Source organism: Pezoporus occidentalis, unplaced genomic scaffold, assembly GCF_034315485.1.
Source record: "Pezoporus occidentalis ecotype Australia unplaced genomic scaffold, CSIRO_AGI_Poc_V1 ctg54, whole genome shotgun sequence".
Taxonomy (NCBI): domain Eukaryota; kingdom Metazoa; phylum Chordata; class Aves; order Psittaciformes; family Psittacidae; genus Pezoporus; species Pezoporus occidentalis.
This window is the reverse complement of record NW_026915877.1, coordinates 5,669,534-5,689,861: the sequence shown is the minus strand read 5'-3', so window position 1 is coordinate 5,689,861 and position 20,328 is coordinate 5,669,534. Positions and strand designations below refer to the sequence as shown.

Below are 20,328 nucleotides of genomic sequence, written 5' to 3'. Positions count from 1 at the left end.
GTGGCTCCTATCTGCTGCTGAAGAGCTGATGAAAATCAAGAAGCTACTCTACTGAGTGAAGTAAGCATCTGACCCACCTTCTCTGCAACACTTCTGGCCATAGAGTACACCAGTGTTTCTCACATTTTAATGTATTAAAGGGCTGTTTATAAAAGTCTCTTGAAAGTAGACTCAGTTGCTAGAAACCACACCTGGGTTCAAGAACATGCCCATTTTGATTCCTACATCACAGTTTCCTGCTGTATAAGCCTTCCAAGACAGAAAAGCCTGAAATTCAGAGCCTGATTCCAAGCTGTGCTGACTGCAACATAAGAACTAGATACCACAAACAGGTGCACACGCTGCATGTCACCCGCTGGGAATGGAGCTCCTGTGCACAGCCACAAAGGCCCCAGCAATACTTCTGCTACCTAGTGCTGAAGCTGGGCTGGAACGTGAAACAAAGCAGCTTCAGAAAGCACTGCTGCTGGTAACTAATGAAACATGTTCTGGTGTCCTCAACATAAAAAGGACATGGAACTGATGGAACAAGTCCAGAGGAGGGCCATGAGGATGATCAGGGACTGGAGCACCTCCTGTATGAACATAGGCTGAGAAAGTTGGGGCTGTTCAGCCTGGAGAAGAGAAGGCTGCGTGCAGACCTCATAGCAGCCTTCCAGTATCTGAAGGGAGGCTATAGGGATGCTGGAGAAGGACTCTTCATTAGGGACTGTAGTGACAGGACAAGGGGTAACGGGTTAAAACTTAAACAGGGGAAGTTTAGATTGGATGTGAGGTGGAATTTCTTTATTGTGAGTGTGGTGAGGCACTGGAATGGGTTGCCCAGGGAAGCTGTGAATGCTCCATCCCTGGGGGTGTTCAAGGTCAGGTTGAACAGAGCCTTGGGTGATATGGTTTAGTGTGAGGTGTCCCTGCCCATGGCAGGGGGGTTGGAACTACATGATCTTAAGGTCCTTTCCAACCCTAACTATTCTATGATTCTATGTTGTGGTGACCAAACCCAGTTTTCTTTCTAAGGGCTCTCTGCTGCAGAGCACAGGACACATGGCTGCCATTGGGCTGCAGCACAGCACCACAGCCTGCCAGGGCAGCTCAATGAAGGGTTATCCTCAGTCCAACTTCTAAAGACTTTTTTTTTTTGGTTACTTCTTTTTCTTTTTTTTAAGATTACTTCATTTTTATATGATTATGAAAAGTGATTTAGCACATTTTATTTTCTGACTAATCCGTAGCCATCAAGATTACTTGCTTCCCTCATAAAATGTTCTTGTGGTTTTGCAATTATGTTTCCTGTATTTTTTAATGTAACTTTCTATTCAGTTTCCACTTCATTATCTCCCTTCATTTCAATCACTCATAATTAAACTGAGACCCCAGTATGCCTCCTGTTTTCTACCTCCTCTAAAATATACTTGAACAATTAAGCTCTCCCCCAGTATTGTAGCTTTTCAGACTCGCAGTTCATCTTTAGGGCATGTTCCTAAAAATTTTATATAAATGAGTTCATGTTGAAACTATCTATACAGACTGCAAGAAGCTTGTTATTCTAATTTCACTCATCTGGGATAATGAAGTTTTCATCTGTCCAACTGCATACTAAAGTAAACTGGGTGAATTTCCCTGGCAATGCCATCAGAGATACCTGTTATTATTCAAAGGCAACTGATACTGCTAATAACAAACATAATTCATTTAGTATGGAAGAAAGACCATCCTCAGGAAAAAGAAAATTACTGTACTTCATTCCAAAATGTTACACTGGAAAATCCATTTTACATGAAAAAATACAAACAAACTACAGCAGTAACAAATAGTGCCAACTTTAAACTATCAGACATATGGTGTTTCTCGTCATATAGAGTGACACTAATTTCCCTGTATTTACATTACCTTAATCTGGGAATAGAGTGAACTGAGTGTGATTTGCTAGTATTAGTCCTGACATAGGTGGAGTTTTCTAATCATTAAAGAAGTAATCAGTGGATCTTTTCCGCTTCTTTTCTTTATATTGCTATTTACAGAAAGCATTCAAAAATCCCTAAGCTCCAAAAGCCTGCTGTGGATTCTTCTCAAAAGTCCAGCATGACAGAAGTCAACGCCACTGACTTACCCAGAAGACAAATAGGTCAAAACTTTTATTTTCTCTTTTGTAGCTGGTTAAATAAATTAAAAATGCGAGTGAGAGTTCCAAAGTGAGCGACACTTCTGAAGTAGTCATCTTGAATTAAAAATAAAGACTGTGCTTGTTTGAAAAATCTTTTTACTTACAAGTAGAATCATAGAATCATTTCAGTTAGAAATGACCTTTAAGATCATCAAGTCCAACTGCTAGTCCAGCACTGCCATTATCTTAATGCTTGCTTATGTGGAAAACACTTCAGGAAAATAGCCTGCACATGAACTTGAACTTAAATGCTTTGGCTACCTTTTGCACAGAGTTCTTTCTCTACTTAATAGCTTTACTAAACAAGGAAATGACTTGGAAAGGCTCCCAGCGCTACTTCTAAATTGAGCACCGTTGTGCAGCTTTGCTTCGTAGGTAAGCAGTTGAGCTTCACAGCTTAACAAAATCAAATGAGGGAGCTACTAAAACTTGAAAGAGGAACTGTTTAAAGAAAGTAAAAAATACTTGGTTTTTTCTATCCTCTCATTTTAAATCCCCTACAACCTACCTAGACAAATCACTCCCACAGAGAGAAAAAGATGGCAGATGTACGCAGTACCCTGCAAATCCACCTTGTTTTGATGGAAATGGAATTCCTTCATGTGTTAGAACTGCAAATACTTTATTATTTCTGCACTTTAAGTCCACAGCAAGTGCCAAGTAGGTTCATGGCTTATAAACTTAATCTGTTACCTTGTACTCAAGCGACTGGGAGTGTCTACACAGTCACTTTTCAGGGCTCTACAAGCAGGCTGTGCACTGGTAAGCTTCTGTAATTTGCATACTTGCCATTTTCTGCCTGTATTGTAACACACATTTACATAGTTTGGGTCCATCTTAGAAATTCTGCAAGATCTTACTGAAAACTTTTGTCAGCAGCCTGTAATAAATCAGGTGTTAGTAGCCAATAAAGAAATGCCTATCTAAGACCTAGTTGTGTATGTAGGAGAGTCACACCACCAGAAAACCTACCCTGAGCAGAGCTTCAGTGCAGCTACCTCAAGATTCGCTTCTCTCAGTGAATCTGTACATCCATGTTAATACTTTAACTATCAGTGATTTTGTATTCACAAAAAATACCAGTGCGCAAACAGAAAAGCAGTCGGTACACTCAATTCCCGTCTCTTACCAGTTATTCGAGACTTCAGAAAAATAATCTGTGTCTAAGGTCTCTGCTTTTTCTTTTCAAAACTTACCTGTTACGAGCTCTTTTACTTCAGCATCAACAGATTTTCTCAACAACCGCAGAAGGGCAGGTATCCCACCGACATTCTTCATTGCTATTTTGTTTTCATCAGTAGACTTCCCGTAAACAAGGTTTCTCAGTGCACCGCAAGCATTCTTCTGAACTTCCAGGACTCTGTGATCCAAAAGATCAACGAGGTGTTTGATTCCTCCCAGCCTGCACACCTAGAAAACGTAACATTGGAATCATCAGCACCCACTGCTTCTACCCATTTCGTGCTCAGATTTAAAAGGCTTTTATTTTTATAAAACCCAACACATCCCAGTCTGCTTCAAGAAGAAATACTGTTGGCAGACTTTAATCCCTTGGTTGTTACATTGCACTGCAAACCCTCGTGAACACTCACATCCTCACTGAAAAGGCTGGCGGAGATTTTCAGTCATTTGCTGTGCTCAGAGAAAAATGCTTACTGATAAAGTTTTGTCCCAGTAATGCTGGGTTTTAAGTAATTTCCTATACTTCAGAATATCTTTTTAGGGAATACTGGAAATATGAAGTTGCAAAGATTAAAATGCTGACTGTTACGCCTAAGCACACATACAAACCAGTTCAAATTAGCATCTAGTCAGTCCTGTTGGCATATCTGAAATTCTTTTTAAAAAGAAGATCTACTCTGCAGAAATTCCCTAAACAAAAAAGAACTCTTTATACTGTTTGCTTTAAGCAGGTTAGTTGCATTTATTCTTTGTTCTATATATCTTTAAGAAAAAAAAACAAACCAAAAACCACTGTGTTTTGAGATCTCATTTCCATGTAGGACTTTTCTTTGTTCAAGTTTTTTTTTAATGATGAAAGATTAAGGTATTTTAGAATTCTGTAATATTTACTAAGTAAAATATATTTTAAAGAGAGAACTACATGGCATTACTTCCAAGATTAACATTAATTTTCAATAAAAGATAACCACCAAAAGTTACCAAAGTGTTTTTATGAACCTCTTAAAAAAGTCTGAGCTATTCCGCAATATAGATTGATTTATTATAATTTGGGATTATTTTAACACAGCACAGTAACTTTTGTGCCATACAATCTATAGAACGTGCCTAAGGGAGGTGGCACAAGGTCTTCCTAATCACTCCATACCTGCAGCATGAGGAGGGGACCCTGTGGTAGGGAGAAGGAGACACACCATCATTCCTGAATACTTGGCTTACACAGGACGTGGCTCTGGCCAAACAGCCAGTAGAGATGTAAAACGTAACTGTCCTAAGGGTTCTCTAATCCAGCACTAATGCACTTTGAGAGGCCCCTTTTCTATTTTAACCTGTACAATAACTGGTCTGGCAGCCACAAGGCTATTTGAAATACATTGATGTGAATGTGTTTCCATGGATTTTTGGCTTTTAAAATTCAGTGTCTTTTACTGGCCATAACAACGAGAACAAAATTATTCTCAATGAAAACATAAAATGATTTGGCTAAATCTCAGTTCAGTTGATACTTTAGAAAACAGAATCTTCTATTACATTATTGAAAAATGCACTGGGTATCAAGATGGTCAATGTCTTTGCTTACACCTTAAAACAACAAAAATGAAGAGGCTTGGAAAAACCAATTGAACTGGTCTATGACCAACACCAGATCTGATTTTTACCTGTCAAAGTAGAGTAACAGAAATAAAATGAAAGACTGATGACTTGGAGATTCTTAGACCACTGTTTAAAGTGTGTGTTTTTCAAAATGAACTCTGTATTTACATGCCTAGATATATGTACTCTAATTTACGTACCCATGGGATACCTAGTTTGGCGCTGATCAGTTAGAGAAGCCACTGCTACACCAAAAGCCACCAGGAATCTCTACCTAAAGACATCCAATGGACCTTAAGCTTAAAGTTATTCACCTGGCAAGATTTCTATAGTAGGAGATGAGTATTACCTTGTAGGTTATTTATTTGACACAAACTACATTGAAAGCAGATACTGCAGGATGCTATAAAAAAGTAATTTAAGGGTTGTTCTTTTTCAAGGCAAACAGTTTTTATTTCCATTACTAAATAATGAAGAAAAAAATAACAAGGGGAGTTAAACCTCCCCCTTGTACATCAGTGCAGCATATCAAACACTGCATCTGCCATACGCGTCCATGGTATGGATACAAGTCACAAATGACAAAGCAGCTGTATCATGTTTTTCAATCTGTACTCAAACCATGATGGGATAGTTTTATATATATAATTCAGAATAAAACTGGAATAGAAATCCATGCTTAAGGTTTGAATTTTGCTGCATCCTTGGCAGCTGTTTCTGCTCTGAACAGGCATTTAGGTTTCTAAATTAAAAATAAATAAATAAATAAATATTTAAAAAAAACAGAATTCTTGTAAAATGATTCAATTATGAACTAATATATCAGTATTGTATTAGTATTTACAGGTAGACATTCATTACCTGGAAGGGTCTTTCATTCATTCCCTGTAGTTTCGCAGTTAATTTAAAGATTCCACCCCCCCAAAAACCAGTTTCTTACACTTACACCTTCAGGTTTTACCAGCACAGGCACTCTAGGCCATTTTGCTAGATTTTTAGCATCCTTAATAGCCTGGCTATTGATCTAAATTGATCTAGTCTTTACCACAGCATTAAAATAATGAAGTTAAATCATGAATGAAAAGACAAAAGCAGTCCTCAAATAAAGCTTTACTGAATTTGGCACTAAAATAACAACCCTTTCCTATACCAGATAGTTTCTTGTGCTGCCTCCTGCTCTGAAAGGACCCTGATTGCAGCTTCCCTATCATCCCAGACACCATCATGAGCAGCACAGTACCTCCGTTTTCACTTTGTTGTCCCCAAAGCACAGATGCTGGAGGTAGGCAGCTGCATTCGCCTGGACTGACGGGAACTGGTGCTGAAGCATGTGGATGACTTCAGGCAGTTCTGGATCTCTCCAAGCAAACTCCCTTCATTAGATGAACACATTCAGGAGAAGGTGTTAGTTACAAATGTACGCTTATTTGCCAAGTAGAATTACTAGAGCTTCAAGTGTTTTTCAACAATTCTGATTTTGTTCTGGAGTATCAGGGTGTCCTGGGGTCAACAGTAGCAATCATTTTTCTCCCTCTTAAGGGATCGGGGAGGAGGAAAAGGAGAGAGTGAGTGAGAAGCTGCATGGTTCTGGGTTGCCAGCTGGGCTTAAACTGTGACACAGGGCTATGAGGGAAAACCAAGTATATTAGAGTAATTATGAGTCACACCAGCCTTTAGTCTTCCAATTGGAAAAGGACATTTTACATCCAATATTCTTCAGTTACCTTGGTTGTCAATCAAGAGGAATATATATATATACACTTGAGTATACCAACACAAACACTGCAACCTACATAAACCTCCCAACACATATACAGCAAACACCCACTTAACCATGCTGCTCAGGGACATCTCTTCCATGCAGCATTCCCCCCCCGCCTCAGTGCTCAACATTCTTCCCAGTCTGAAGTCAATTGCAGTTCAACAAAGGCTGCAGAGCCTGAAATTTCATCACCATGGTCAGGTGCAGGAAGTTTGCATAATTTGAGTTATTCAGGGCTTATAAACTTAAAATCATTAAAATCAAATCTCCTTCATTAAACACTGATTTTGCACAGACAAATCCTGGAAAAGTCGTGAAACTTATCTGTGCCAAATTCACGGATTTAGAAATCAGCTCATTAATATTTGCTGTGCTTCCTTCCTTCCATAAAGGGAGATTGAGGGGGAAGGTAAAAAAGAAAAAGAAAGGAAAAGTAGTATCTAAGTTTTCCCATGCTCAAAAATCCAAGTACATGAAAAATTATATCCCAAGAACAGTGTCTGGAGAGCTCTTCAAAGGGTAATGCTCAGCCAGTTGGGTCTCCCCAGGATTCTAACAGTCACCAGAATGGGAAAAGTCATGCACCTACAATGAACTGCTCAACAACTTCAGGGTTTATTTCTCTATACTAAAGACTAGAAGTCCTTAGGGAAAACTGCCTTTCTAAGAAGACTATCCACTTTCTGAATGCTCCCTTGCTCACACTCTGGAGCAAGGCATTTAAGCAGCCCAGGCTGAGGCAGCTGTTAACACTCACCCAACCTCTGCAACAGCATGTTATACTGATCAGAAACTGTAACAGATTAAAATGTAATGTAAAACTAGTGTGCTGGGAAATTACAAGGTAAGAAGGTGCATCAACTATGAGAACTGAGGCAGAATTTCTCTGCAGTTTTTTGCTGTGAACGTGGGGCAACCCTATCATAAGTAACTGCTCTTGTAAACCAGGCCTGAACAGGCCAGCCAGAGCTAGCAAGCATTATTACTTAGATTACCTCAACTGGATTATCCAATTAACATTGTTTAAATGAATATACCATTCAGTTAAATGAAATCAATCCAGTCCCTCAATATCTATTAAAACCCCCTGAAATACATTATTTTCTACTAATAAACAACAAAATCTATTAAAACCCGTGCTTTCATTTTTTTTGACTCAGAAGTATAGGGCCAAACTAGAAAATAACTGAACCAGGCATGAGCCTTCTGTAAAGTGGGGAGCTAGGAGGATTTTGGTGTAAGACTCCAGTCTGACCATCACTATTAGCTGTTTGTTTGTTTCAAAGGTTATTTGGTGCCCTGCTGTTTCCCTATGAAGACTACTGAGGCACTACTGGAGCCCAAATCCTCCAGAGCAAGATGCTCTGCGCTCAGTTCTTTCTGAGCTTGCAGAGTGGCCCAGGGGTTTCCATGACAGAGGAGCGCCCAAGCAGTGTCCCCACGAGCCAGCAAGCTGCAGATGGCAGGAATTTCTAGCAATCACTGGCCCACGCTGAAGATAAGCAGCACTGTATATCACTCCACCCTTTGCATGGATCATGGTTTAATACTTGCATATTAAAATACAAGGTTTCAATGAACAGTACCAAATTGTCATGATAATAATAGACTTGTCATAGAATACAGAATAGCTTTGATTGGAAGGGAACTTCAAAAGTGATCTAGCCCAGCCCCCCTGCAATGAGCAAGGACATCTTCAACTAGATCAGGTTGTCACATGCCCATGCTGTGTACATACATTTACAACTTCAAGCTAGTAAAAATATTGTGTATTCACTTTCAAAATGGCACATTTACATATAATTTTTAAACTTACATTGTTTTGAAATGGAAGCAGGCTGCTCATGAAAACTTCATTCAAATAAATTTCAAATTTTCAAGCCCTGGTTCCCATTCCCATAAAGAGGAAACTCACTAATATCACAGGTTGCCCTGCAGAGTTACTCAAAAATACTTGGAATACAGCAGTCAACTCTCATGAAATTTATACCTATTTCCTATAATAACTTCTACAAGAAAATAAACATGGAAGGAAAATGTAATAATAACTATATTCATGAAAGTTGCTCTTTCTTACTGTAACAGGTAGACTGTATTTAATTGGCTATGAAGGCATAGATCTTAGTATCTACATTAGTCATGCCTGTTTAAACAATATGCCCAACAAATGCCAAATATATTCAAGGAATGTACTAAAAATCTTATTATGGAAAATACATGTGATCCTTGAAAGATGAATGGACTTGCCTGGGGTCCTTCTGTATGCTGTCAATGGATGGAGATCGTGTGGTCCCATCGTCGGCAGGCGTTGCATGCTGCAGCCTGCTATAACTGGGCTCTGACAGTCGATACTGCACTGATCTGTAGGGTTCCGCATAGGTGGCTGTCGTGTTCAGAGCATAATTATTTCTTTGGTATGTGAGTGTGCTACGCTGACTGGATGACCTCTGAAGATTTCCAACTCCTAGTATAAAATCAGTATTAAAAAACAAACTAGGTAACAAATGTCTATGGAAGAGAAGAGGCAACGAGTGGTCAAAAGTGTAAGCAAAAAAAGGAAAGAATTGGTCTTAAAATTGTGTACTGTGTTCAACACTGAAAGCTATTGCCAGATTTAAGGGAGCCATTACTCAGTGTCCCAGGGAAGAGAGAGATTAGTTACAGAACTAAAGGTTTGGTGGAATCAAGCTTATGCTTCAGCTTGCATCAACAAGTATTTAAATACAAAATGCACCTTGTGCCATCAAGCAGAAATCAGGATGCAAAATGTTTTCAAGGCTTATAATAAAATTCAGTTACTAACAGCAATGTCAATTTGCCAGCTGTACCAAAAAGGAAAAATAACAACAATGCATAGAGTTTAGATGGTATTTTCCTTTTCCTAACTCCATGCACATTTTCCCTGACAAGAAGTAACAAGAGGAAGATTTCAAAGATTAAGCTGATCATTTCAAAAGCAGCAACATGCATCTTCCTCACTTAACAGAGCTGTTGTGGTTTCTTTTGTTCTTCCAAGATAACTGATTAGTTATCTACCTTAGGTAGACAACTAAGCAGATCATTTCAGTTCCTAGTTATATTTCCTCATTGGCACATACTGACAAACTTCATTTGCCTACACTAAGTTGCAGAAGACCAGAGAATTGCAAAAACTGTTGCCTCCTTCAACATTGCGTATGCTTAGTGTTTCAGTTACAGTAAAAAAAAACATTAAAAAGCAACTTCCAAATGTGTGAAAACGTCACACACGAACTGGACACTTCTCTATAAATATTTCTAGATAGTTACTTGGCTAAATTTCTCTAATACCTTGGGAGGTTTTAGAAATTACTCCAATATACAAATTACTGATCAACCTTAAAGAATGAAGTGCACTGCAGTACATATTGCATGTCTTGTCACAGGCAATCAGTTCTAGTACTACTCTAACACCTACACACTTTGTAATACAAGAGTAGAAATCCTATGAAATATTATAGAAATATTTCAGTTTCAATATGCAACCTTCAGATGTAGCATCTTAACATGATCCTTTGCTGAGAAGTTGGGCAAAACCAGTATTTTTACTGTGAAAGTCACAGGAGGTACTTTAAGTGTGCAAGCTATCATTTTACTGATGAGTAATAAAAAGAAAAAATATAAGAAAATAAAAAAGAAGAAACTCGATTTGTAAGAAAACATTGCACAGAGAATGCAAGAGGAACCAATGCATTTTGCGTGTCATGAAATACGCTTCCCTTAGTTGTACCTGAGCGTGTGGTGTCAAACAGAAAATACTCTGCCCCCAAGCTGACACTGATACATAGCCCCAAGTATTTCTTGCAAACACCACAAATGCTCTTCAATTCCTGCTGGTTATTTTCAGTCCTTCAAGCCTAGTTTCTGCCTCCATTAATTTATAACATCTGGCTTTTCCTTTTGAATTGGAATTATACATCCATATCATATATGTTCTCCTATGTGCCATAGGTTCCAGAAAACTCCAGTGAGCAAATCAAGCACGACTTTGGAAGCAGTCACCAGAGGAGTTGTGGAAGCCCTTTACCCACCTGACCCTGTTCGATACAAGGCTGACTGGGATCCCTGGTGGAGCTCAATCGTTCCGTGATTTGGACTACGGTACACAGGACTGTAGTAAGTTCTGCCTTCGTAGATGGGAGTGATGTGCAAGTCCGGAGATACAGCTGATCGTAACTCTTGTCCTAGCTGGCTGTGTTGACTAGCATATGAACTCCTCAGGCCTGAAACCAAGAAGAGGAAGATATATACATGGCCTATATAAATTAAAAATAATAAAGCTGTCATGCTTGAAGCTTTCTTCTTTTAGCCAACATAACACTGAAAGATTCAATGACAACGAAGCATTTCCTTGATGGAAAGTTTTGTCCATACACTGACAACATTTAAGTTTTCCAAATCAAGTTTTTTGGTAGCATTTATAGTTGAAAGTCTAAAAAAAACATACAGAGTAAAAGGCAAGTCAGCGTGTGCAGTTCACAGCTTCAGCCATGACAAGGTAAGTTGGGAACCCAGCAGAAATTCAGCTGTGAAACAGGCACAGCCTAAAGGGGGCCATCATCCTGAAAATGAAGCAATATACAGCAGTAACAGCAAAAGTCTTCTCAGTGGTGGCAGCACCATCCCTTCCAAACTCACTCCAGGTCCTTCTACTCTTGGCATTCTTCATTTATTCTGTGATTTCAGCAGTTCTGTTCATTTGCTTAAATTCTTCAGAGTACAGATGACCAAACATACTTCCCTTTGTATTACAGGAAGTATGACAATCACATACATCCCACCTGTTCTCAGTCCAGCATCCTTCATGCATCCTCTCCTAGACTGCTAACCTATCTTTTTAAGTCTTACAACATAATTTATTGTCATCTTTCTTACCTAATATTATATGCAGAGTTTATCTGCAACACCAAATCATAAATTGTTAACATAGTTAGCAAATACATATGTAACATATGGATAACATGGCCAAGGCAAATGCATTTTTAAATGTTTAGTCAGTTAGGGCATAAAGCCAGCAAAATTCTGGGTTTAAAAGATAACAAAAATCCCTATTTCATAAAATTAATACTGTTTTGCCCACTTTGGCACTACTGTTGTAGGCACTATCACTTTAGCGGCTATCAAAACAATGAGATGTGGTAAGTGAATTACACAAAGGTAACGAAATGGTGGAAATTATGGAACAACTTCAGAAGACAAGCAGTGATGTGTAACCAAATATATCCTGCATTTGAATATTCCCCCCCTGCCCCAGAATCACAGACCAGCTCTATCACAGTGTCTGAAAGAAAACCCATGGGGGTCTCACAAAGCAAAGAGGCAGCTGGATCAACACTTATCAGGTGATGATGCCATGTCCTGGGAAAAAGCTCATCTTGTTACCATTGCAGTTTTCCCAGAACATGCACCACAGGGACACCTTTCCCAGAGACTATAAGCACAGAAGAGGACCTGACCATACACAGATCCTCCCCTTCAGCTTACCAAGCAGGGAAGAGTTCTGAATGACACTAAAGGCTGCTATGGTACTGGCCTTCCCCACATTCAAACTTCCTCTCAGAAAACTGGTCAAATTTGAGTTTAAGATTTCAGGTGTTATATTGAACTTCAGTATGAGAGCTGAACAGAAAAAACAGACATCTTAGTCTGTTCAAAGGAGCGCAAGGTCTAACTTCAAAATCACCTTGCCTGAGCTACTTTAGGTAAGGTTAGAAGAAACGCAGTAATGCAGACAGAACTTAAAACGTAAAGTAACTGCACCTTTACAAGAACTGCCTCTACCTTTTAGGGCTTGATTTTAAGCTAATATTACAAAGGTTAACCCTAAATTTAACTAAAGTAAGATAGAAATATTAAGGGAAAAAAGATTAAAATTCAGTGGTACTAAGTAACATATTCTAAAAAAACCCTAAATATAAGACTAGTTCCAGCCTAGTATCTTTCACTTTGTGTATAACCTGCACATAAATTTAAATGTACTTTATCTTCAAAAACACTGTACCGTCTCTGTTTGGGTAACTCAGTTTCACTTAGCTTCTTCAAACATGAAATCTAATTTAACATAGCAATGTAGTAATGAAAGAGAAAGACAGTATTCACAGGGAACTTATGGTCTGATTGAAACATAGTGCTTGACATCAGTATTTCCAGCTGATTTGATACATCTTCCACAGTTATGTTGTAGTGGTACAATGCTTCATCCATAAATTGATTACTACATTAAGGGTTTTCCAGTTGTAGTTTCATACCAAGTTTTAAGCTGTGTCTTTACCTTTTTACTAACCTGTAAGGCTGTCTGGCCGTGGAGGGACCATTCTCTCATATATATCGTACTGCTGTCCATATTGTTCAATATCATGGATTGTTCTTTGCAGTGTTGTTCCCAAATGCTGTGGAACTGCAGTCATGCCAGAACGCTTTGGGGAGGAAGATCCCAGCTGAGTTTGGGATGGAGAAGCTACTCTGGTTTGTACATCAGTAAGGGCAAGAGGAGAGCCGACTCTGGCCGATGTTTGGTAATTGGAAGTCCCACCATTGGGATTTGCTGTCTGTCTGGACGTAATCGACCCAATCCGCCGCATAGCTGTTGGGGAGGAAGGTCTCTGTGCAGCATAAGGGGATGCTGCCCGCTGTACTGGCAGAGTAGTGGATGAATACACGTGAGAAGCAATGGATCTTTGCTCAGTAACTGATGGAGAACCATAGCCGCTACCCAGAGATGTTCTTAGTGACCCCCGTGAAGGGGAAACACCCGTGCTGACCATGTAAGAGGGAGACTGTGCTCTGGATGGGACTGAACTGACACGTCTCATGACTCGGTTGGTAGCAATGCTTACCGAAGGCTGTTTGAAAACAAAACTATGTATTAGTTCTGTCATTTAGGACATGTAATAGATTCTTCTCTCCCATAAGACAGAGAAGTCAACAGGAAACACACACAATTTAACAATATATAGAAGCAGCTGAAGAGTAGCTTTTACCCTAAACATAATTCCTTCAAGTTTTCCTATAACTTTTTTTTCTAAATAAGACTTCTTAAAATATAAAAAGGCAATTTAATAGTAAAAAAAAAAATAAAAATGAATCTGTTACTCATTCTTATTTGGCTTTCCATGTTAATATGTGCCTATGCTTTCTTTCCTTGCTGGTTTACCACTTTGGAAATGCTAGAAAAGTTATGCAAAGAGTTCTAGTACAAGCTAATAAGGCTCTGTCAGTTACTGACTCACTAACATTCTGATTAAAGAAAAAGGAGGAGAAAAAAGCCAGAAACAGTAGAAGGTGCAGGAATAAAAATATCACCTTCCTCTAAGCCCTAAATTTACATACAGGCTACATTCTCAGAGGTTTTCTCCAGTATCACAACTGAATTTCAAGTAATACTTTCCTGATATTACACTAGCAGTGTACGCTGCAGTCAGGAGTCCTGAGAAGTGTCACTTCATTTCAGCTGCAGTGAATGAACCAGATCACATATATGCTGTTGTCAGCAAAGAAGTCTCTTGTCTGCTGAAAGCCATTGCTGCTTTTTAACCAGTGAAGGTGTTAAATGAAAGTGTAATGTAAGAACGTTCATTTCAGCCTATGCAAAGGTATGCCCAGCTATACACTACTTGCTGCAACACAGACAGGGTGCAGAGAGAGAGAGTGGACTATTTTGAGCATACCTGCACAGATGTCTGCCCTTCAGCTCGTGAGCTCCTCACCAAATGGTTGTTAGTGGTTCCAATAATGGAATACTGCTGTCTGTTTTCTGATTTGCTCAGGTTTTGGCTGTTATGGAAACTGCTTGCTTCCTGGTAGCCACTGTCAGAGTAAGAATTCATTTGTGTTGAACTTCTTGAGTTACCTACAGACCCTGTAGGTAGGAAGCCAGTGTAAGAATAAAAGCATCAAAGAACTTCACAAAAATAAAATGCTATATAACTTTTACTTTTTGCATTCATAATTGCATTACATTTTCATACAGTCAATACCAAAATATATTCTAGTATTTAAAGTGCACACAACAGACCCTCACTTTCATGGAGAGATGTCTGCTCCGGTGAGTAGAGGTTCCCTTGCTCTGGTTCTGTCGTAATATCATAGGCATTGGTGTGAACGCTCTCTGATGCTTGGGGTTTGTTTACAGTGGTGGTTGGAGGATCTGAAAGCATAAATTCACTAGGTAAATCCAATCTTTCATATGCAAGTTTCCTGCATGCTCAGTCATAGTGATTTTCTCACACATACTAACAAGGAACTCACTTTCAACATGAACAGAGTCTACTGGCAGACAGGTATCATCTGCCAAACTCAATGGAAAGAATGTGGATACTAAGATCTGAGAATCTTGTTTCCTTTATTTTTGATGTAGTTGTACAATTTCTGCAGTTCTAATTTTTCAAATGCATGTTCCAATCTCCTTTAATGAAAAATGCAATTAAGTACTTTGCAGAGTAGAAACACCGTGCAACTGTGTTGTAGTGCGCAAATAGCTATCACTTGTCTTAAGTGTCTTTTATCCAAAGAGCTTCATAAGTGAAAGGCTGAGTTGAATTTCATCTGTGTATCTCCAGAAGCTGCTGCAAATTTTATACATGTTTTACTTCATATACTACTATTCAAATGTTTACTTATTAGTTCTAAGAGTATTAGCTGACCTTTAGAGCAAGGGAAAGTGTCATCATACAAAGAAAAAACACCAAAGGAGACATCACACTGCCATTATGAAGAAAGGCAAAAAAAATGACATACACGATAACACTTAATAACAAAAAAATATGGAATTAAATTATTTTGGCAGAAATATTAAGCATCCAATTGCCATTACGTTACACTTATTGATGAAGAACAAGTGTCATAGATGCAGCATGGAATCAGAGAATGGTTTTGGTTGGAAAAGACCTTTAAGATCATTGAGTACAACCACTAACCCAGCACCGCCAAGTCCACCACTAAACCATGCCCCCAAGCACCATGTCTGCATGTCTTTTAAATACCTCCCAAGATGGCGAGTCCACCACTTCCCTGCGCAGCCTGTTCCAGGGCTTGGCAACCCTTTTGGGGAAAAAATTTCTCCTAATATCCAATCTAAACCTCCCCTGAGGAAGGGGAGTAGGAGGTACGGGTTACATGTAAAGGTAACACCAGATATGTAAATTCTTACTGAAGAAATGTATAAATGAGTCTCGCGTGGAAACCAAAAGAAACATGCCAAGAAGCAACAGCCGAGTAAAAACTTGTATGACTGCTTCATATCGAAAGCTGTGAGCTGTGGGCAACGAAGCTTGTTGTGTGCTCTCTGAAAATTAATATAACAGCCCGTCACAGAAAGGCAAAACTGTTAGGAGCTTGCAGAAATTATGTGCTAGGAGGAAGACAGGAAAAGAAAATTCTCTGCAATAGCTAACAAAAACTCTCTCAAACTGACAAAACTCCCTGATATAAACCCAAGTGGCACTCGTGCAAAAAAAATCCCACGCAAACCCAACAAAACAAACCAAAAAAACCCTGAGATATGATCTATTGGAAATTCTAACAGCTGCTATTACAGTATAGTTCAAAAGAGAAAAAAACCTCACAGAATATTTGTGCCTACCAAGCTGTAAAGCAATACTCTACTTTTCACCAATAGCTGTACACAAAATGCTGGTGTCTTGCTACTTGCACAATTAGCCATGATGAAAAATTGATACTAAAATGTTATTAATTGCTGTTCTGAGGAATGTTTGAATATTATCCAAATACCAGATTAAAAAAAATAAAAACATCTTAGAAATGACAGGCAGCCAGCACAGTTACTTATCAGTAGTACATTCTTAGGTCAAAAACATCTAGTAAAACTTGCTACTAATTAATTTACTATAATAGGAGCATTATGACCAGATTTCATTAAGATTTAATAAGAAGTGTTACTACACTTCAATTAATTTAATCATCAGTATGCCTAGAAATGATATGGAAAACCACCACTTAAATAATTCCCTTCCACAGCTCCTGCTACACTAACTTGACACCAGATCATAACAGTGAGTATTACATATTCTTTAGAATAGAATACTTGCAGGGACTGGGACATTTAAATTATATTAAAAGTCAGTATTTTAATCTTCAATCTTTTGTTTGTTTAAAAAATAAAAGGCCCTGTTACTTCACTTATTTGATACGACACAACAATAAATTAACATCAAACTGACAATCAGTCTTGGGAGAAACACACAGAATAAAGTTCAATTGTGCAGTGCTGTACAGATGTTCCTAAGACAGAGGTCTGAACCAAAACCTCTTCCATCACATATCTGCTACCAAGCAATTGCTTTCACAATGCTGAAAAAATAAAGATTGTTTAGGCTCTCTAACAAAGGCAAGAATGCACAATAAAATGAATTGTTGACTTTCTCTCTTCTCTGATACTATAAATCATGAGGAGAGTGCCCAAAATAAAATAATAGCCTTTTCATAAATGGCTGCTGATCTAACATTGTTTATAAGCATCTGCAAAACAACATCGCTTTATATTTCTGGTAAAAATTGTGTGCAATTCTATTGATACATAAAGCAATTACAGCTATGGTCACATCATCTACTGATGGTTTTTGATATAAACTACTATCTGCAGTCAGGACAAAAGGTGATTTAAGGGAGCGGTTTCATGAATCTTCAGTATTTTTCAGACTGCAGTTGGTAAAGCATCATCAATGGCACTTCTTTAAAACAAAGCTCAAGAGTGAACCTCTAAGTAGATTCTACAATCAGGCTAGCATCACAACATAAATGTAAACATTAAATGAAATGCATATCAGGAAATTCTAAGCAAAACCTGTATTTTTTCAAAAATGCCTGCTTCTGAGCAATTACTCCAAAAAAGCCTTACTTTAGCTACACAGAGGTGTGAGAAATACACAGCTAGATTTATATTGATGCAGACAGTATTTATATAGAACTATGAGTTTTTTTTCTGTAAATTAAGCGACTTCTTAGAAATCTTCTGTGCATATCCCTGCTAACAAAAAGAAACACTCAAATGGGAGGAGAGAGTTAACAGAAAAAAGAAAAAACAAACAATAGACAAAGAATAAGTTACAGGAAAAACTGAGGAAATAAAGAAATGGAATGCAACTGGATGAGATAAAGAAGTAGAACAGTGACTGAGATCTGTCAGAAGATGTCTTTACCAGTTGTGAACTGTCACAGGAACATTTACAGAACATGGGGAAATAACGTGATTAAAAAAATAAAGTACAATTTTCACATTGAAAGAATAAGTGCAGGTAATTTCTCAATGACTTGAAAAAAGCGAATTTGACTTCTCTTTAGAAACACTGCTAAAGAAATACCTAAAAAGCAATACCATGACTAGCAAAATCCAAATGACAAGACAAGGTGTTGAGAATATTAGCTTTAAAAGAAAGGAAAAAAGATGATGCATACCTCACCTCAGCTGAGGTGATACAACAATGCAACTGAAAGCACATAAATACAATTATACACAACTTTAAGAGCCTAGACAGTAAATAAGACAAAACTCAGGAAGGGGGAGGAAAAGTAGATAGCTTAAGAGACTTATTTACATAACATAGTCACAATTACTGTACTTGTGAATCTGCTTGAGTGCACAAGCAGATAACTACAATGTGTTATTCTTTGTACTTCAGAAACTGACAAGCTCTCACAACAGCTTGTGTCCTTAACTAAAGCAATGGTGTGAACACTCTGCAGAACTTGGCTAACTAAACTTTTAACCAACACTAATTGTGATTTGACTGTAGATCAGACCAGTTTTGCTTGATATGACATTCTGCCAATAGCACACGACTCAGAGAAACACGATCCAGGGCAAGTAGCAATTCAGAGGGAGTCAAGGTCCCAATTCCAGTCCTGTTGTGTGGTTTTGACATGTTAACTCTGCACATACACTCCATCACTCTGGAGAGATGACCACTGTTCAGAGACTGACTATTCAATACTACATATTTTAACTAATGCAAATCCCCTAACTAGTTAAATGCTCTGATATATAAAAGAAAGATTGGTTTATTTCAACAGACACTTAAATGTCATTTTCAAGGCACAGTTCTATCAATTCCACCAGACTCAAGAGTAGATGTAGAAATAGTACAGAGAAGTGTTTCTTGTTTTGAAAAAAAGTTCACCCTAAGATACAAAAATAGAAAAATCACTCTCAGAAAACCTTTTGCTTATTGGAAATTTTCTCACTGAAGAAAGAGTATCTGTAAATAGAAAATCAATTTTCATACTTAACACATACAGTGCGGCCAATGACTGCCAAGAGAATAAAGGTTTGGGGGCTTAAAGCAAATTGTACACATAAAAGATAATACCTGATGATCTCCAAGGAAATGACTTCTCAGTAGAGCTGCAGAAAAAAAAAAAAAAATCACAAAAATGTGGCTAGTTTGGATTTATTTCTTTAACCAAAGCATACAAAACTATACAACCTCCCCCCAGCAGATGAAGTCTCAATAGCCCCGTCAATAACACTCTGCAGCACTTTACATCTGACCACTAAACCATGGATTACTGATTTTATTTTTCTATTATTCTGGGGGAATGCCCCGTAATGCAACGTATGGCAATTTCCAAGCAGCACAACCTATCTGCAACAGGACAGGTAAGAGCATGATTTCTGACACGCATTTCCTATTTAAGGTGTAATGACATAAATAAAACAGTATAGAGCTCTAAGTGTTCCCAGTCATGTGTGACACCTGCAGTAAACAAACCACTCCAAAGACAAGCGCATTTGCTGCTCAGGGTAGGTCTGGCAAGGAAGCTTGGGAACCACACTTCTAGAGCATTTTGCTTCTCCCTGTGAAGCAGTTTGAAAAAAAGAACAGAAACAGACCTACAATTTATACTGTTACTTCAATTTCCAGGTTCCCAGAGAGAATTCTGATCCTCTGCATACAATAAGCATTTAAACCATTTGACACACACATACACGCATCTCACCTCTAAGTGTAAACAGCTAACAGATTCTATACTGCCAAGGTTGGAGATGACTTAAGAAACAATTATTCCACAAGATCCAGCATGTGTTTCATAAATCCCCAATTCTCATATTTTTTGAATAACAATATTATAGCAAACTACCGTTAACCATGTTGTTTTTTCTACAAAGCAACACTCTTTTATGTATTGATAATAGTATTGATGCACAACTACTTCTGCAGACAAATGCAAAACCATTCATGTATTATTAAAATGAGATATTCTATTTTTATGGAAAAGTGTATCTCATATTACACATGAGCTATCAAACTGAATACTATATCATTTTTGCAATGCTGATAACTGCTATTTTCCAAACAAAAAGATATTGAAAGGAAAAATAGGCAAGTCTATCAGATTTTATGTCTAAATATCAGCATGAAACTGATTTTGGGTAAGATATATCTATTTCTAAATTAGTATTATTTACTTTACTTCTTTCTACCATAGCTCCAATTACAAAAAACTTCAGCGCAGCAACATGACCACCACTAGATACTTATTTTCTAAAACAAGAAGCCTTTTGTGGAAACAAAGTATTTCTGTATAAAAGAGTGCTAAGCTTGCACACCAGCACCGGCTGATGTCAATTTACACAAATTACGACATTTAAAGA

General features: G+C 38.1%; 1 protein-coding gene across 3 annotated transcripts in view; it reads right to left on the bottom strand.

The window, feature by feature from the left end:
* PKP4 (plakophilin 4) overlaps positions 1 to 20,328 on the bottom strand; it is a 90,524-nt gene that overhangs the window by 19,248 nt on the left and 50,948 nt on the right. For 2 of the 3 annotated variants that reach the window (XM_062637851.1, XM_062637854.1), the window contains 8 exons: positions 19,043 to 19,077; positions 14,734 to 14,865; positions 14,387 to 14,577; positions 13,003 to 13,561; positions 10,751 to 10,942; positions 8,945 to 9,165; positions 6,180 to 6,308; positions 3,361 to 3,574 (listed from right to left, as the gene is read on the bottom strand). In XM_062637851.1, coding sequence (XP_062493835.1) covers positions 3,361 to 3,574; positions 6,180 to 6,308; positions 8,945 to 9,165; positions 10,751 to 10,942; positions 13,003 to 13,561; positions 14,387 to 14,577; positions 14,734 to 14,865; positions 19,043 to 19,077 — 1,673 coding nt within the window. The remainder of the gene's footprint in view (positions 1 to 3,360; positions 3,575 to 6,179; positions 6,309 to 8,944; positions 9,166 to 10,750; positions 10,943 to 13,002; positions 13,562 to 14,386; positions 14,578 to 14,733; positions 14,866 to 19,042; positions 19,078 to 20,328) is intronic. The other variant, XM_062637852.1, reaches the window with a different exon arrangement.